This window comes from Akebia trifoliata, chromosome 5, assembly GCF_017979445.1.
Source record: "Akebia trifoliata isolate Shusen 1 chromosome 5, ASM1797944v1, whole genome shotgun sequence".
In the NCBI taxonomy this organism is placed as follows: domain Eukaryota; kingdom Viridiplantae; phylum Streptophyta; class Magnoliopsida; order Ranunculales; family Lardizabalaceae; genus Akebia; species Akebia trifoliata.
The window spans coordinates 21204049-21220503 of NC_141379.1; the positions used below are offsets into that span (position 1 = coordinate 21204049).

General features: G+C 38.0%; 1 protein-coding gene across 1 annotated transcript; it reads right to left on the reverse strand.

The window, feature by feature from the left end:
• Nucleotides 1-798: 798 nt before the first annotated feature.
• On the reverse strand, nucleotides 799-16455 carry LOC147401637 (uncharacterized). The gene is made up of 2 exons (XM_086444425.1): nucleotides 15493-16455; nucleotides 799-936 (listed from the first exon to the last, which is right to left on the reverse strand). The coding sequence occupies exons 1-2, from the start codon at nucleotides 16453-16455 to the stop codon at nucleotides 799-801; spliced, it is 1101 nt and encodes a 366-aa protein (XP_086300551.1).

A 16455-nucleotide genomic window follows, 5' to 3' on the forward strand; every position in this document is an offset into this window, starting at 1 on the left:
GCGCATATTATACTTTCTTAAACGGGCGAATGTTTCTTCCAAATGGAACATATGATCCTCCGCCCTCTTGCTCTTTACCAGCATGTCATCGATATAAACTTCCATAGTATCTCCCAGTTTGTCTTCAAACATCTTTGTAACCAACCTTTGGTATGTAGCCCCCGCATTTTTTAACCCAAATGGCATTACAGTGTAGCAGAACAGGCCTTGCTCAGTAATGAAAGCAGTTTTTTCCTGATCCATGGGATCTAACGAAATTTGGTTATAACCCGAATATCCGTCCATGAACGAGAGTCTTTCATATCCCACCGTTGCGTCTACCAAGCGATCTATTCTGGGGAGAGGAAATCCATCCTTTGGGCAGGCTTGGTTCAAGTTAGTAAAATCGATACACACTCTTACCCGACCATCCTTCTTCGGTACCGCGACTATATTCGCGATCCATGATGGGAACTGTACTTCTTTTATGAATCCGGCCTTTAGAAGTTTTGCCACTTCCTCGTTCACAGCTTGTCGTAATCTTGGCGCTAACCTCCGAGGCTTCTGCTGAACAGGTCGGGCGTTTGGATCCACATGCAGCTGGTGGCACGCTACCTACAGATCGACACCCGGCATATCCTCTAGCGACCATGCAAAGACATCTCTATTATTCTTTAAAAATACTATCATGTTATCTGCTTCTTCCTTCTTCATCCCTGACCCAATAAAGGTCAAATGCGTCCCACTATCTCCTAAGTCAACTTCCATCACTTGCTCTATTGTGGTGACCCGGCTAGAACGCTGGGCAATCTTTGATTGCTATTGCTCTTCGGGACCAAGGGAATCCGCCTTTATTTCCCCGACCTTTGCTTGGTGTTCTTTTCTTCTCCCTTCCTTGATCGCACAGGTAAAGCACTGTCGAGCAAGTGACTGATCTCCACGGATTTCCATAGGACCCTACAAAGTTGGAAATCGGAGAACCTGATGGAACGTAGATGGTACAGCCTGTATTGAATGGATCCATCTTCTTCCGAGTATAACGTTATATGCCGATTCAGCTGAAAGCGCCCTCGATCCGCGGGGTGCGCGGATCCGCTTTTGACCCTTGAAGAAAAATTCAGAATGAAGCTTGTGCAGAAACTGCAAAACCATTCAAGCCACGATATTTGTCTTTTAGCCAAGAGCTCACATCCGACAAAAACAATATTGAAGTCGAAAAAAATCAGAAGTCATCTTGAACATTGTAGGATCTTCAAAAGTATGTTTACTTGTTCAAGTGTTCGCTAATGGAAGATGTAGAATCATCAACCACTTTGAAGAGGAAGATCTTTTATTCTAATATTTATCAAGATTTTTTAAGTCCAGCTCAAGCATTTTTCAAAAGAAATTCGAAAGAAAATGATCAATTCTTTATTGCACATATGATAATCTTAAGAGTCTTAAATTTAAGAGAATGTCAGTTCTTCTATCTATCATACATCAGAGTCCATATTTTTCAAGCGTAATCCATTCCATCAGTCTCGTAGTCAAGTCCCAATTAAAGCCAACCTTAAAGGTCATTTAATTCCAAAGTTTTTGTTCTTAATCACATGATAAAAAGAAAATCTTACAAAAGCTTAAAAGTCCGGTGAAGCCCAATGATAATTATGAATCCAGATGCATGATAAGTCAATAAAGGCTTGATCTTTCAAACTTTGAACTCGATTTTGAATCATAAAATGAATTAATAGGATTGTTTAAGTTCCTATAAATCTAAGCCCGAGAAACGTGGTTTAGTAAGTTCGAGTCCGAGAAACGAGACTCCAACTTTTTGAATCATAGAATGAATGGGCTTGTTGAAGTGCCTATAAACCTAAGTTCGAGTCCGAGAAACGAGACTCCAACTTTTTGAATCATAGAATGAGTGGGCTTGTTGAAGTGCCTATAAACATAAGTTCGAGTCTGAGAAATGAGACTCCAACTTTTTGAATCATAGAATGAATAGGCTTTTTGAAGTGCCTATAAACCCAAGTTCGAGTCCGAGAAATGAGACTCCAACTTTTTGAATCATAGAATGAATAGGCTTTTTGAAGTGCCTACAAACCTAAGTTCGAGTCTGAGAAACGAGACTCCAACTTTTTGAATCATAGAATGAATAGGCTTTTTGAAGTGCCTACAAACCTAAGTTCGAGTCCGAGAAACGAGACTCCAATTTTTGAATCATAGAATGAATAGGCTTTTTGAAGTGCCTACAAACCTAAGTTCGAGTCCGAGAAACGAGACTCCAACTTTTTGAATAATATATAGGCTTTTTGAAGTGCCTATAAACCTAAGTTCGAGTCCGAGAAATGAGACTCCAACGTTTTGAATCATAGGCTTTTTGAAGTGCCTATTAACCTTAGTTCGAGTCCGAGAAACGAGACTTCAATTTTAATAGGATTGTTTAAGTTCCTGCAAACCTTAGCCAGAGTCCGAGAAACGAGACTCCAGCTTTGTTTGAAATCATATTGATTGTTTAAGTTCCTTAGCCTGAGAAGCTTGGCTACAATAGGCTCCAGTCCGATAAATGAGACTCAAACTTTTTCGAACTCTAAAAAGAATTTCAAATAGGATTTAACGAAGTTCCTACAATGTTATAACTCCAATTACCTTTGTTAAACCTTGCTATGATTGTTTTCGTTGCATAAGTGCATCTCAATTTTGAATCATTATTGTCAGTGAGAGAAGATCTCTAGGACCTGGCACATTTTTACTTAGTTTCACACAGCATCACACCATTGCACACACGTGCACTTTTGCATCAGTCAGGGAGAATTTTCTAAAATTCGAGGATCTGACATCGTCAGTGAGAGTTCAAGCTCGAGGACCTGACAACCTTTTAGTTCGGGAAGAGTTTTACGCTCAAGGATCCGAACACCCTGACGAATTGCTAAATTAGGCTGCAAAATGAACTGTCACTAGCTTTAGCATTCGGATATCGCACTATCTACCAAAATAGATTTGCTATCTAGTTTGCTTCAACCCTCTGCCAAAGAGGGGCATCTGTAGACACCCCATTTTTGCATCCGCCTGATTAATCAACTCGTCAACCCGATTGCAATGATTCCCAATGATGGATGTGTATTCCATTGCTTTATTTTGTTACCAGATATGTTTCAAAAATCCGGATGAGGTATCTCGAACTGACAAAACTTAGAAACCACGCTACGCTAGGTAAATACGACCCCAGAAACATAGAAATCATCATCTTGCAAACCAAAAAGAAGCTTCACGATAAAAATCACTAAAAACTATCAAATTACCAAAATACCCCTAACCTCAAAACAACCCTAGAGCCTACGTTATGCTTAGGAAAACTCATTCAAACACATAAAACAATAAATCGAAACCAAATAAATCATTTCGCCAATTTTCACAGAATTCGACAAAATTACGAAAATGCCCCTCATAAAGTTCGCGACCATTTCACACAAAAAATTTCATAAATAACACAAAATAATATTTCCATTGAATTCCTTACGAAAAATCGATTCTAAAACATCCTAGAACATTAAAAACCGATTTAAAACGTAAAAAATCCTCTCCGGGGGCAAAACGGTAATTTCACAATTTTCATAATTAAAAAATTCGAAATTAATAAATAAAACATTAAATAATTAAAGTGAAACATTAATGAAATTAATTTAAAAATTTGAACCTAAAAATCGATTAATCGGACTCTCAGGCAAAATTGTTGAGGGTTCGTGAGATATTTCTTTAAGGACCCCTCCATTTGGGGGTCCAAAGAATTAAAGAAATAATGGAAGGGGGTTCTCCAAAAATTAAAAGTAAATCAAGCAAGACTGAAGTCAAGGTAGTAAAGTCAATTAAGTGAGACTGAAGTCAAAATTAAAGTCAATTAAGCAAGACTGAAGTCAAGATATTAAAAGTCAATCAATTAAGACTAAAGTCAAAACATTAAAAGTCAATCAAATAAGACCAAAAGTCATAATAGAATTCTAATTAAATAATAACTCTATCTAATAGAGTTCTAACTTAAAAAAATTCTACCTAAAACAATTCTAATTAAAACACAATTCTACCTAAAACAATTTAACTAAAACACAACTCTAATTAAAAGATCTCTAATTAAACACTAACTCTATCCAAATCAACCTTAAAAAATATCTATAAATAGAGGTGCTCACACCCTATTTTCGTATCAAATCATAAACCCTAAGAGAAGTAGGTCTAGAAGCTCCCCTAGCCCCCCATAAACCCTAGTTTTGGAGCCCCAACTCCTTAGCTAACATCCCTCCTTCAATTTTAGTCTAGAAAACACCCAAAAGCCTTCTAAAAACATCCCCAAATCTGCAACGAACTTGAAGAGTTCAAATTCAAAAACAAGGAGATACCTTGCCTCGGAGATCCGAAGTCAAATCCGGAAGCAGAACGAAGCAAGGGAGCACGGTACAAGGAGCTCTTTTTGTCAGATCTGAGGGAATAAAGTCCTTGCATCGGAAAGGTATTTTTTTTTTATTATTTTCTATTTTTATCTAGGTTTTAGCAATGTAATTTACTTGGGAATTTAATAGAGACCGGCTTTGGCCGGGCGGGATTGGTGCCTAACACCTTCCAATCCCGTAACATGATCCCCGAATTCAGTTTTTTTTTTTGGTTTTAGATTAGTTTTATCCGTTTAGAGTCATTGATCGGTTCCTAGACCGTAATAACTAGGTGGCGACTCCCAAACCTCAAGGGTCAAAAGCGGATCCGCGCACCCCGCGGATCGAGGGCGCTTTCAGTGGCGACTCCACTGGGGACATTGAGGATCAAACTTGAAAAACCCCAAGTATGGGGACATTGCCAATGACCTAGTTTTATTTGTTTTGCTTATTTTATTTAATTTTTAGTTAGTTTCATGTTATTGTTTCTTTATTATTTTTATTTTTGTTGGTACGTCATTGATTGTTTGATTCTACTTGGAGCACTTTGATTTAACATATCATCTCTATGGTTTAATCAAGGGCCATTCGGAATGATCCGAAATAATACGAGATTTCGAAGGAATACTTTTATTGAGGATGAGATTTTTGGACCATGATTTTTTTTACATATATAAGTATATTTCGATTGAAAATTTGGGTGTGTGCTTGATTTAACATTTGACTGTTTTCCTTAAAAATAAAAAAAAAAGGATTTTTTTATATTAGTTATTTGTTTTTTCGCTTATTAGGTAGGTATTCGTTTTTATTTTAGTTTATTAGGCAAGACATGCTGTCCATTGACAGCATATAGAGTTTCATAAAAAAAAAATAAAAAATAAAAAATAATAAAAAAATTGGGCATGCTGTTGAGAACAGCAACCATATGTTCCATTCGTTTTAGTGGTGTGCCCCTAACAAAAATCAATTTTTAATGATCGAATTGCTATTGACTTAATAAGAATTGTGGTGTGTTCGAGTAAAAAAAATTATTTTGTTTTTTTAAGTCATTATTTACTCATGTTTTCAAGTCGTCTTCTTCCCCAACTCCACTGGTTTCAGCAGAGACCGATTCGTCCAATCAATCTGATCGGCTTAAATCGTCTCTTCCGATCGATTGTAGAACCGCAGCGTTTCTGATTTATCTCGAGGTTGCCACGAAAGGTGTGAATCGTTGATTCTTCTTGGAATTTGACGGATTTAATGGAAATCAATGCCTCTGTTGGCTGTCGAAGAATAAGATTTCTTTGTTTGTTGATCCCGAATCAGTGGTGAGCGTTTGATTTGGAGTGAAAGGATGAGATGATCTTGGGATAGGATCTCGATCTATTTTTTTTCTGTTATGTTAGATTGTGAAGTTCGGATCTTTGTTGCAGTTTTTTTTAGATTAAAATCATTAGCAGGAGGTTCGTAGAGAGATTCCTCTCATCACAGCACTGAAATGGCGAACAATTCGTCGAAAAATCCCATGTTACAAGCTGATCTCGACGCTGTTATAGGTTGAGCTCGACGCTGGTCTGCTGTTATGAGTTGATCTCGACGCTGGTCTGTTGTTACGAGTTGATCTCGACGTTAAGCGTTGATCTCGACGTTAAGCTGCCGTTGAGCTCGACGCTGGTCTGCTGTCGATCTCGACGCTGGCCTGCTGTTATAGGATGATCTCGACGATTTAACCTGCTGATCTCGACGGTTTAACCTGATGATCTCGACGATTAGGCTGCTGTTATAGGTTGATCTCGACGTTGAGCTCGACGTTATCCTGCTGTTTTAAAAACAAAATCAATTTTTTTTAAAAAAAAAGGAAATTAATTTGTTTCTAAAAAAGAAAAAATCAAAATAATAAAAAAAAGATTGGAGATTTTCTTTTCATAAAAAAAAGGGAGTTCAAAAAAACAACAAAGTCATTTTCTAAATGTTACCCATAGCAACATATATGCAAGTTTTCTTTGTTTTGTTTTTTGAATTTCCTTGATTGGGCTCAATTTATTTTAGAAAAAAATTAAAAAATAAATGAACAAAACCATCCTCATTATCTCATCAATCATCATTATACCTTCAATTCAATACCCTTAGAAATTTCGAATTATTTCGGGTCGCCCCAAAACACCCTTGATTGGACTATAAAATTTATCAAATCATTGCGATGATCGGGTCTAATTGATTGCCACATATCATATATGTGCATGTTTAAATCGTGAAGCGGACCATATTATTAATTCATGATAATTGCCTATTTAATATGCCATAATATCATTGGGAATGCATGTTTGATGTTGGTCACAATGTTGATCATGATTAAATGTTTATGTGATTGGAATGATGCTTAGATCCATATAATTCATGTTATAATGATTGGTTTGATTGGGCCATGGGCCCATTTGTTTGGAAAAGGCCCCGGGCACACCCCACCCTTGCTTTGCACACACCACATGCACGTTTACTGCTTTACTCACTTACACGTCCCATTTAGCCAACGTGGCACTAATGCGTGGCCCGGTCTCTTCGGAGATGCGACGTCATTCATGAAACCCACAACTCCAGTCACGTACCTTAGGGTATATCGAACTGGGGCATCAATACCGTCTGATCAGGTGATTCTGAGAGACATATTGATGCACCCATGCTGGGGTGACCTGAGCTTTGTCCTATTGTAAGCCACACAGTCACATGTCCCGATTGCCAACGTAGTACTAGTACGTGGTCGGTCCCCTCGTGGGATGCCAAACCATTTATGAAAGCTACAACTCTTGACTCGTACCCGTAGGTATAAAAGGTAATCTAAGTATATCAATTGCACTTCTTGGTCAAAACCGGTGCCTAAGCAAGATCTTGCCCCGCTGTACCCTACTGTACGAGGGGGATAGACTACGTCTATTCTAGACGAGAGGTATTTAAGTGGGCCCTTGCTCAGCATTGTGCGCCACCTCTCAACTGGAGATCAAACTGGCTAGACTTTGAGATGAGTTGAGATTTTAGATTATCACCTATACGGTATATCAAACCAAGTCACCACGTATCGAGAGGTATATAGGTGTGCTTGGGCAAGGGTGGCTAGATAAAAAAAATGCATTGCACGTAGTAAACCTAGAGTCAAGAAGCCTTCCTATAGGTCACGACCCGAACTGACTATGGGTGTTCCTGGGTTGCTTTATTCAATCCAACCAACAGGTAGGTGGGCGGACCGATCCAGAATAATCAAACAAGACCCGCAATATCGGTCCTACCCAATCGGTGAAATGTACTGATTAATTTGAACCACTTAAACCAGTTGACCCAATGGACAAATTGATCAAACTGATCAATACCAAATCAGTTGGACTAATTGGTTTCATTTTTAAAGATCGAGACCACTTTATCTAGAAAGATTCTATCTTAAGATCAAATTAATCTATCTGATCAAAGGTTCAATCCCAATCAGGGGTAGACCCGCGTCTAACCTTTCTCACTTTCTTGGTCACTATAGACTTATGGTGCATTTGGATTCGATTTTCCGTCAGACTTGGGCTATTTTATGTCAAAACTTTAATAATATGTTAAGAGTCTAACCTTTAGAGTCAATGGTTAACCTTGGTTTACTTCCAATCAGGTGATAATTGGTCCTAAACGTTCTAAACCTCCATCTGTACCACTTTGGGTCCGTGAAAAGAGTCGTCTTTCTAGAGTACCATTGCCAAGTAGTCAGTCTTTGCCACAAGAAGAAACGAGTACCATGGATGAAGCTGCGCTCCGTCAGATTTTAGAATCTTTTCAAGCCCAGATTATTGCCTCTGTCCAAACACAAATTGAATCCCTGAAAATTGAAAAGGGAAAAGATAAAGCTATAGAACCTCAGGATGTGTTTAACCTCGTTGAAAACCAAGAAGATGATCAGTTACACGTTGACCCTGTCCTAGCTCATCGAATAACTCAAGTTGAAACTGCTTTGAAGAACATCAAAGACCCTGATGATCTTACTCTTGGATTAGGGTCAATGACCTTGTTTCCCATGGTCCGTCTACCAGAAAAGTTCACAATGCCGGATATGGAGAAGTTTGACGGTATTGGATGCCCTAGGACTCACTTAAAAGTATATGTCGGCATAATGCAATCTCAGGGTCTAAATGAAGAACAAATGGCTCAACTTTTTCAAAGAACCCTGACAGGTCCTGCACTACGCTGGTTAATGTCATTGGACTCATCTCGAGTAAGAACATGGCATGAATTGATGAAAGAGTTTATTGGTCGATATTCATTCAACACAGATATTGAACTCACAAGAAGAGATTTAGAAACTACTAAACAAAAACATGGGGAAACTTTCACTGAGTTCATTGCTCGATGGAGAGCTAAAGTCGCTCAACTGTGGGACCGACCTCAAGAGAAGGAACAAGTTAAGATTATCCTTAGGAATCTCACTCCAAATTATGCCAAGTACTTGATGCCTCAGTACCTTCCCACTTTTCAATCCCTCCTTGAGGCTGGAAATCAAGTTGAGGATGCCTACTCTTCGGGACTTTTTGGTAACTCGTCTGAGTCAAAACCCAAATATTTCAAGCCTAATGTCAATTCCTTACAAGTGGCCAACACCTCCTTCGCACTATCTCCTCAAGCTACTCAACCTTCACAAACTAAGCCTAGGAGACAGTTTGCCAATCTTGGAATGTCCCTTAGTGTTGCTTATCAAAAATTGATGAAAAGGGGATTGTTGACGCCTTTACAACCTAAGCATTTGCCTAATCCTCTTCCTCCAAACATGGATAATGGGCAATTCTGTGAATTCCATCAGATGCCTGGTCATGTTCTTGACAGGTGTATTACTCTCAGACATGCTATCCAAGACCTTATTGAGCAAGGAAAAGTCACCATACCCACTCCTACTACTCCCAATGTTAAGACTAACCCTTTGCCTACTTTTCAAAATCAACCCCCTCCTACTCTGAACCTAATATCCATATCCAAACCCGAATCAATTGATCCAGTTTCCTTCATTCACCAATGGGTCTTAACAGTGCATTCGCTCCATGCCAGAATGAGCACAACTACCCTAAGGCAGCGACAGAACTGAAGAACAGGGAAATTATTGAAGCAACGGATTGTCGCGCATATGACAGAGGCTTGAATCAAAATATGAAGAGATAGTAAAAGCAGGCAAGTTCAAGTCATCCATCGAAGATAACCGAAGTGGCATAGACTCTAGATTTGTGTCCCTCTATTCATAATGATGTCATCTTTTAAGTTTTCTTAGTTTTTTTTAGCTTCAATTGCGTCAGTCTTTGAATTCAGTTAGCCATCTTTATTTTTGGGTTTTAGTAAGGTTTGTCAGTTTGTGTTCTTTTTATTCTAATAAAGAAGCTTTTGATTATCATGTGTGCAATAATGATGTGAACATAAAATCTAACATGAGAAATGACTTAAAGCTCACTAATCAAATTTGATAAATATTGGAATTAAAGAGTACACTCAAGAAGTGCAAATTGGTGATACATTATCCTCAGGAGAACATGAGAGCATAGTAAACTTACTTGAGAAATTCAACAATATTTCTTGCATGGTCTCATAAGGATATATAGATGGATCGCATAAAAATATAGATCAAGACATATAGTCAAGGGTGAACTTCAAAGTCGAAGATTATTGGTCAAAAATGATATAGCTGAAGGCATCGACAAAGACACTAAGACTTACAAGTGGATCTACCAGGTTTTCACTCAAAAGAGGAGAATTTTCATTCATAAGAGAATAAAAGAGTTTCTCGAAATTTTAGAGTTAGAAAACTCAATCATACTCGATTTCACAAAAGAAGACTGAAGAATATTCATTCTCAAAAGAAGACCTTGCTCGACAGAGCAATTCAGATATCGAATTCCTGAAACTTTGACCAAGTCAAGCAGCATTCACCAAAGGAGGCCTTCTTTGGTCGAACAATCATCCTGTCTTACCAAAAAAGAAAAAAAACCTTCTTTAGCCCCTCGCAGTCTTTTAAAAGAAAAATAAAAGCAGTAGCCTCTTCTTTCTAAACCATACCAACCAACCTTGGGAGGGAATCTTAGTATGAACTACGTTTTGACCTGATCCCAAAAGGAAAAAAGAAATATTTGGGGTACGTAGGCAACCTGAGAAGTTACTTCAGGCCCGGTCATTAAAAGAAAAATGTATTCTCTTAAGGAAAGTGTCATCCAAAAGAAAAATCTACTATTGAAATGTTCAAAAGAAAAGAATGCCAAACTAAGGGCATTAGAAAAAAGAATCAAAAGATTGACAAAAAGAAAAGAATGCCAAACTAGGGGCATTTAGAAAAAAAATCAAAATAATTGATAGAAAAGAGAGAATATCAAACTAGGGGCATTTTGGGAAGTTGAGCCTTATATCTTTTCTTTCTAAACCATATCCTAAGCCCACCTATTAAGTCCTCCTGAAGGCTAATTGACTCGGTTAAGGTGCAGGAAACTGAGAAATTGTCGATTTGGTTACACAAGATCATCAAGAAAAAAAGAGAAGCCCGCTAAGTCGAAAACCTTAAAAGGCGGCTTAGGCAAAATTTAGGGCATAACCATAAAAAAGAAAGCCTGCTAGGTTGAAAACCTGAAAAGGCGACCTAGGCAAAAATCAAGGTATCATCAGAAAAAGAAAGAGCAAAGCCCGCTAGATTGAAAACCTGAAGAGGCGATCTAGGCAAAAATTAGGGCATCATCAAATGGGAGGAAAGGTCCCGTCAAGAAGAAAAATTCAGAAGGAAGCTTGTGCAGAAACTGCAAAACCATTCAAGCCACGATATTTGTCTTTTAGCCAAGAGCTCACATCCGACAAAGACAATATTGAAGTCGAAAAAAATCAGAAGTCATCTTGAACATTGTAGGATCTTCAAAAGTATGTTTACTTGTTCAAGTGTTCGCTAATGGAAGATGTAGAATCATCAACCACTTTGAAGAGGAAGATCTTTATTCTAATATTTATCAAGATTTTTTAAGTCCAGCTCAAGCATTTTTCAAAAGAAATTCGAAAGAAAATGATCAATTCTTTATTGCACATATGATAATCTTAAGAGTCTTAAATTTAAGAGAATGTCAGTTCTTCTATCTATCATACATCAGAGTCCATATTTTTCAAGCGTAATCCATTCCATCAGTCTCGTAGTCAAGTCCCAATTAAAGCCAACCTTGAAGGTCATTTAATTCCAAAGTTTTTGTTCTTAATCACATGATAAAAAGAAAATCTTACAAAAGCTTAAAAGTCCGGCGAAGCCCAATGATAATTATGAATCCAGATGCATGATAAGCCAATAAAGGCCTGATCTTTCAAACTTTGAGCTCGATTTTGAATCATAAAATGAATTAATAGGATTGTTTAAGTTCCTATAAATCTAAGCCCGAGAAACGTGGTTTAGTAAGTTCGAGTCCGAGAAACGAGACTCCAACTTTTTGAATCATAGAATGAGTGGGCTTGTTGAAGTGCCTATAAACCTAAGTTCGAGTCCGAGAAACGAGACTCCAACTTTTTGAATCATAGAATGAGTAGGCTTTTTGAAGTGCCTATAAACCTAAGTTCGAGTCCGAGAAACGAGACTCCAACTTTTTGAATCATAGAATGAATAGGCTTTTTGAAGTGCCTACAAACCTAAGTTCGAGTCCGAGAAACGAGACTCCAACTTTTTGAATCATAGAATGAATAGGCTTTTTGAAGTGCCTACAAACCTAAGTTCGAGTCCGAGAAACGAGACTCCAACTTTTTGAATCATAGAATGAATAGGCTTTTTGAAGTGCCTACAAACCTAAGTTCGAGTCCGAGAAACGAGACTCCAATTTTTGAATCATAGAATGAATAGGCTTTTTGAAGTGCCTACAAACCTAAGTTCGAGTCCGAGAAACGAGACTCCAACTTTTTGAATAATATATAGGCTTTTTGAAGTGCCTATAAACCTAAGTTCGAGTCCGAGAAACGAGACTCCAACGTTTTGAATCATAGGCTTTTTGAAGTGCCTATTAACCTTAGTTCGAGTCCGAGAAACGAGACTTCAATTTTAATAGGATTGTTTAAGTTCCTGCAAACCTTAGCCAGAGTCCGAGAAACGAGACTCCAGCTTTGTTTGAAATCATATTGATTGTTTAAGTTCCTTAGCCTGAGAAGCTTGGCTACAATAGGCTCCAGTCCGATAAATGAGACTCAAACTTTTTCGAACTCTAAAAAGAATTTCAAATAGGATTTAACGAAGTTCCTACAATGTTATAACTCCAATTACCTTTGTTAAACCTTGCTATGATTGTTTTCGTTGCATAAGTGCATCTCAATTTTGAATCATTATTGTCAGTGAGAGAAGATCTCTAGGACCTGGCACATTTTTACTTAGTTTCACACAGCATCACACCATTGCACACACGTGCACTTTTGCATCAGTCAGGGAGAATTTTCTAAAATTCGAGGATCTGACATCGTCAGTGAGAGTTCAAGCTCGAGGACCTGACAACCTTTTAGTTCGGGAAGAGTTTTACGCTCAAGGATCCGAACACCCTGACGAATTGCTAAATCAGGCTGCAAAATGAACTGTCACTAGCTTTGGCATTCGGATATCGCACTATCTACCAAAATAGATTTGCTATCTAGTTTGCTTCAACCCTCTGCCAAAGAGGGGCATCTGTAGACACCCCATTTTTGCATCCGCCTGATTAATCAACTCGTCAACCCGATTGCAATGATTCCCAATGATGGATGTGTATTCCATTGCTTTATTTTGTTACCAGATATGTTTCAGAAATCCGGATGAGGTATCTCGAACTGACAAAACTTAGAAATCACGCTACGTTAGGTAAATACGACCCCAGAAACATAGAAATCATCATCTTGCAAACCAAAAGAAGCTTCACGATAAAAATCACTAAAAACTATCAAATTACCAAAATACCCTTAACCTCAAAACAACCCTAGAGCCTACGTTACGCTTAGGAAAATTCATTCAAACACATAAAACAACAAATCGAAACCAAATAAATCATTTCGCCAATTTTACAGAATTCGACAAAATTACGAAAATGCCCCTCATAAAGTTCACGACCATTTCACACAAAAAATTTCATAAATAACACAAAATAATATTTCCATTGAATTCCTTACGAAAAAATCGATTCTAAAACATCCTAGAACATTAAAAACCGACTTTAAAACGTGAAAAGTCCTCTCCGGGGGCAAAACGGTAATTTCACAATTTTCATAATTAAAAAATTCGAAATTAATAAATAAAACATTAAATAATTAAAGTGAAACATTAATGAAATTAATTTAAAAATTTGAACCTAAAAAATCGATTAATCGGACTCTCAGGCAAAATTGTTGAGGGTTCGTGAGATATTTCTTTAAGGACCCCTCCATTTGGGGGTCTAAAGAATTAAAGAAATAATGGAAGGGGGTTCTCCAAAAATTAAAAGTAAATCAAGCAAGACTGAAGTCAAGGTATTAAAGTCAATTAAGTGAGACTGAAGTCAAAATTAAAGTCAATTAAGCAAGACTGAAGTCAAGATATTAAAAGTCAATCAATTAAGACTAAAGTCAAAACATTAAAAGTCAATCAAATAAGACCAAAAGTCATAATAGAATTCTAATTAAATAATAACTCTATCTAATAGAGTTCTAACTTAAAAAAATTCTACCTAAAACAATTCTAATTAAAACACAATTCTACCTAAAACAATTTAACTAAAACACAACTCTAATTAAAAGATCTCTAATTAAACACTAACTCTATCCAAATCAACCCTAAAAACATCTATAAATAGAGGTGCTCACACCCTATTTTCGTATCAAATCATAAACCCTAAGAGAAGTAGGTCTAGAAGCTCCCCTAGCCCCCCATAAACCCTAGTTTTGGAGCCCCAACTCCTTAGCTAACATCCCTCCTTCAATTTTAGTCTAGAAAACACCCAAAAGCCTTCTAAAAACATCCCCAAATCCGCAACGAACTTGAAGAGTTCAGATTCAAAAACAAGGAGATACCTTGCCTCGGAGATCCGAAGTCAAATCCGGAAGCAGAACGAAGCAAGGGAGCACGGTACAAGGAGCTCTTTTTGTCAGATCTGAGAACCAATAAAGTCCTTGCATCGGAAAGGTTTTTTTTTTTTTTTTATTTTTATCTAGGTTTTAGCAATGTAATTTACTTGGGAATTTAGTAGAGACCGGCTTTGGCCGGGCGGGATTGGTGCCTAACACCTTCCAACCCCGTAACATGATCCCCGAATTCAGTTTTTTTTTTGTTTTAGATTAGTTTTATCCGTTTAGAGTCATTGATCGGTTCCTAGACCGTAATAACTAGGTGGCGACTCCCAAACCTCAAGGGTCAAAAGCGGATCCGCGCACCCCGCGGATCGAGGGCGCTTTCACCCCCGCTAAAATAGGGTCCTTAAAGAAACATCCCACGAACCCTCAACAATTTTTGCCTGAGAGTCCGATTAATCGATTTTTTAGGTTTAAAATTTTAAATTAATTTCATTAATGTTTAAATTTAATTATTTAATGTTTTATTTATTAATTTCGAATTTTTTAATTATGAAAATTGTGAAATTACCGTTTTGCCCCCAGAGAGGACTTTTCACGTTTTAAGTCGATTTTTAATGTTCCAGGATATTTTAGAATCGATTTTTCGTAAGGAATTCAATGGAAATATTGGTTTTTGTTATTTATGAAGTTTTTGTGTGAAATGGTTGTGAACTTTACGAGGGCATTTTCGTAATTTTGTTAAATTCTGTTAAAATTGGTAAAATGATTTATTAGGTTCCGATTTGTTATTTTTTGTGCTCGAGAGAGTTTTCCTAAGCGTAACGTAGGCTCTAGGGTTGTTTGAGGTTAGGGATATTTTGATAATTTTTAGTGATTTTTATCGTGAAGTTTCTTTCTGGTCTGCAAGATGATGATTTCTATGTTTCTGGGGTCGTATTTTCCTAGCGTAGCGTAGTTTCTAAGGTTTTGTCAGTTCGAGATACCTCATCCGGATTTCTGAAATAAATCTGGTAACAAAATAAAGCAATGGAATACACATCCATCATTGGGAATCATTGCAATCGGGTTGACGAGTTGATCAATCAGGCGGATGCGAAAATGGGGTGTGTACATCAGCATTTACTATAATGAATCTAGTCATGATAACTTTCGGACCAGATGAAACGAGCAGAGTAATCTCCCCTACAGGCGCTACTGAGCTTCCACTAAACCCGTAAATGCTGACCTCTGATTGTTCCATACCTCCCAGTACGCCCATGCGCTCAGCAGCCGATAAAAACAAAATGTCAACGGCACTTCCAGCATCAATGAGTATTCTTTTTAGATCTACTGGGCCCACTTCCAGTGTAATTACCAAAGCATCATTATAGGGGACGGACACCCCATCAAGATCTTCGGGAGTGAACACCGTCGCTTTTATTCCCCAGATTGATTCTGGTACCCGTGCTATTTGTACTCCTTCCGTTACTTGCAAAACCTCTCGATCATGCCGTGTTTTCCTGACTTTTGATCGATAGAGGATTCCAGGCAACTTGTCAGCTGTTAGCTCTGCTACTATCATATTTACCACTCTCCGACCTTTATCTTCTTGGATCAAAATTCTTCGTGGAGGGGGAGGGGGCAAGTCACGCCTCCCGGATTCTCCCGTACGTGTTGCCACGTACTTTCCGAGCTTCCTCATATCAATCATATCCTGGATGACATGCTTCAACTTCCAGCAGTTATCGGTAGGATGATCTTCCGCCTTGTGATACTCGCAGTAGGGCATTCCTGGTCTTCCTCTGTAGTTCGGTGGTGCTGGCTTGAAATTCGGATCATCCCGAATATGCCTCAGAATTTCCGAAGGCTTCACCGTCAAAGGCGTTAAAACTCTCTTCGAATTCCACGTATTCCTACTTGTGTGTTCCCTGACTTTCTTTCTCTCCGTTCCCCCGTCTGCTTCTCTTCTCCTTTTCTCCTGATTCGTAATTGCGACTGGCGCCGTACTTGATGTTACTAGTGCTTCTCTAGTCCTATTCTTCAAGGTTTCTTCTAGAGTGATGAACTTTTCCGCGACCACATAGAGATTTTCCAT

What these genes read in the sequence shown, in the direction of transcription:
- LOC147401637 (XM_086444425.1), bottom strand. Translation starts at nt 16,455, where the DNA reads ATGGAAAATCTCTATGTGGTCGCGGAAAAGTTCATCACTCTAGAAGAA. An exon ending in TCATTATAGTAAATGCTGAT is followed by an intron (nt 937 to 15,492) that starts GTACACACCCCA and finishes CCAACTTTGTAG; the next exon opens with GGTCCTATGGAAATCCGTGG.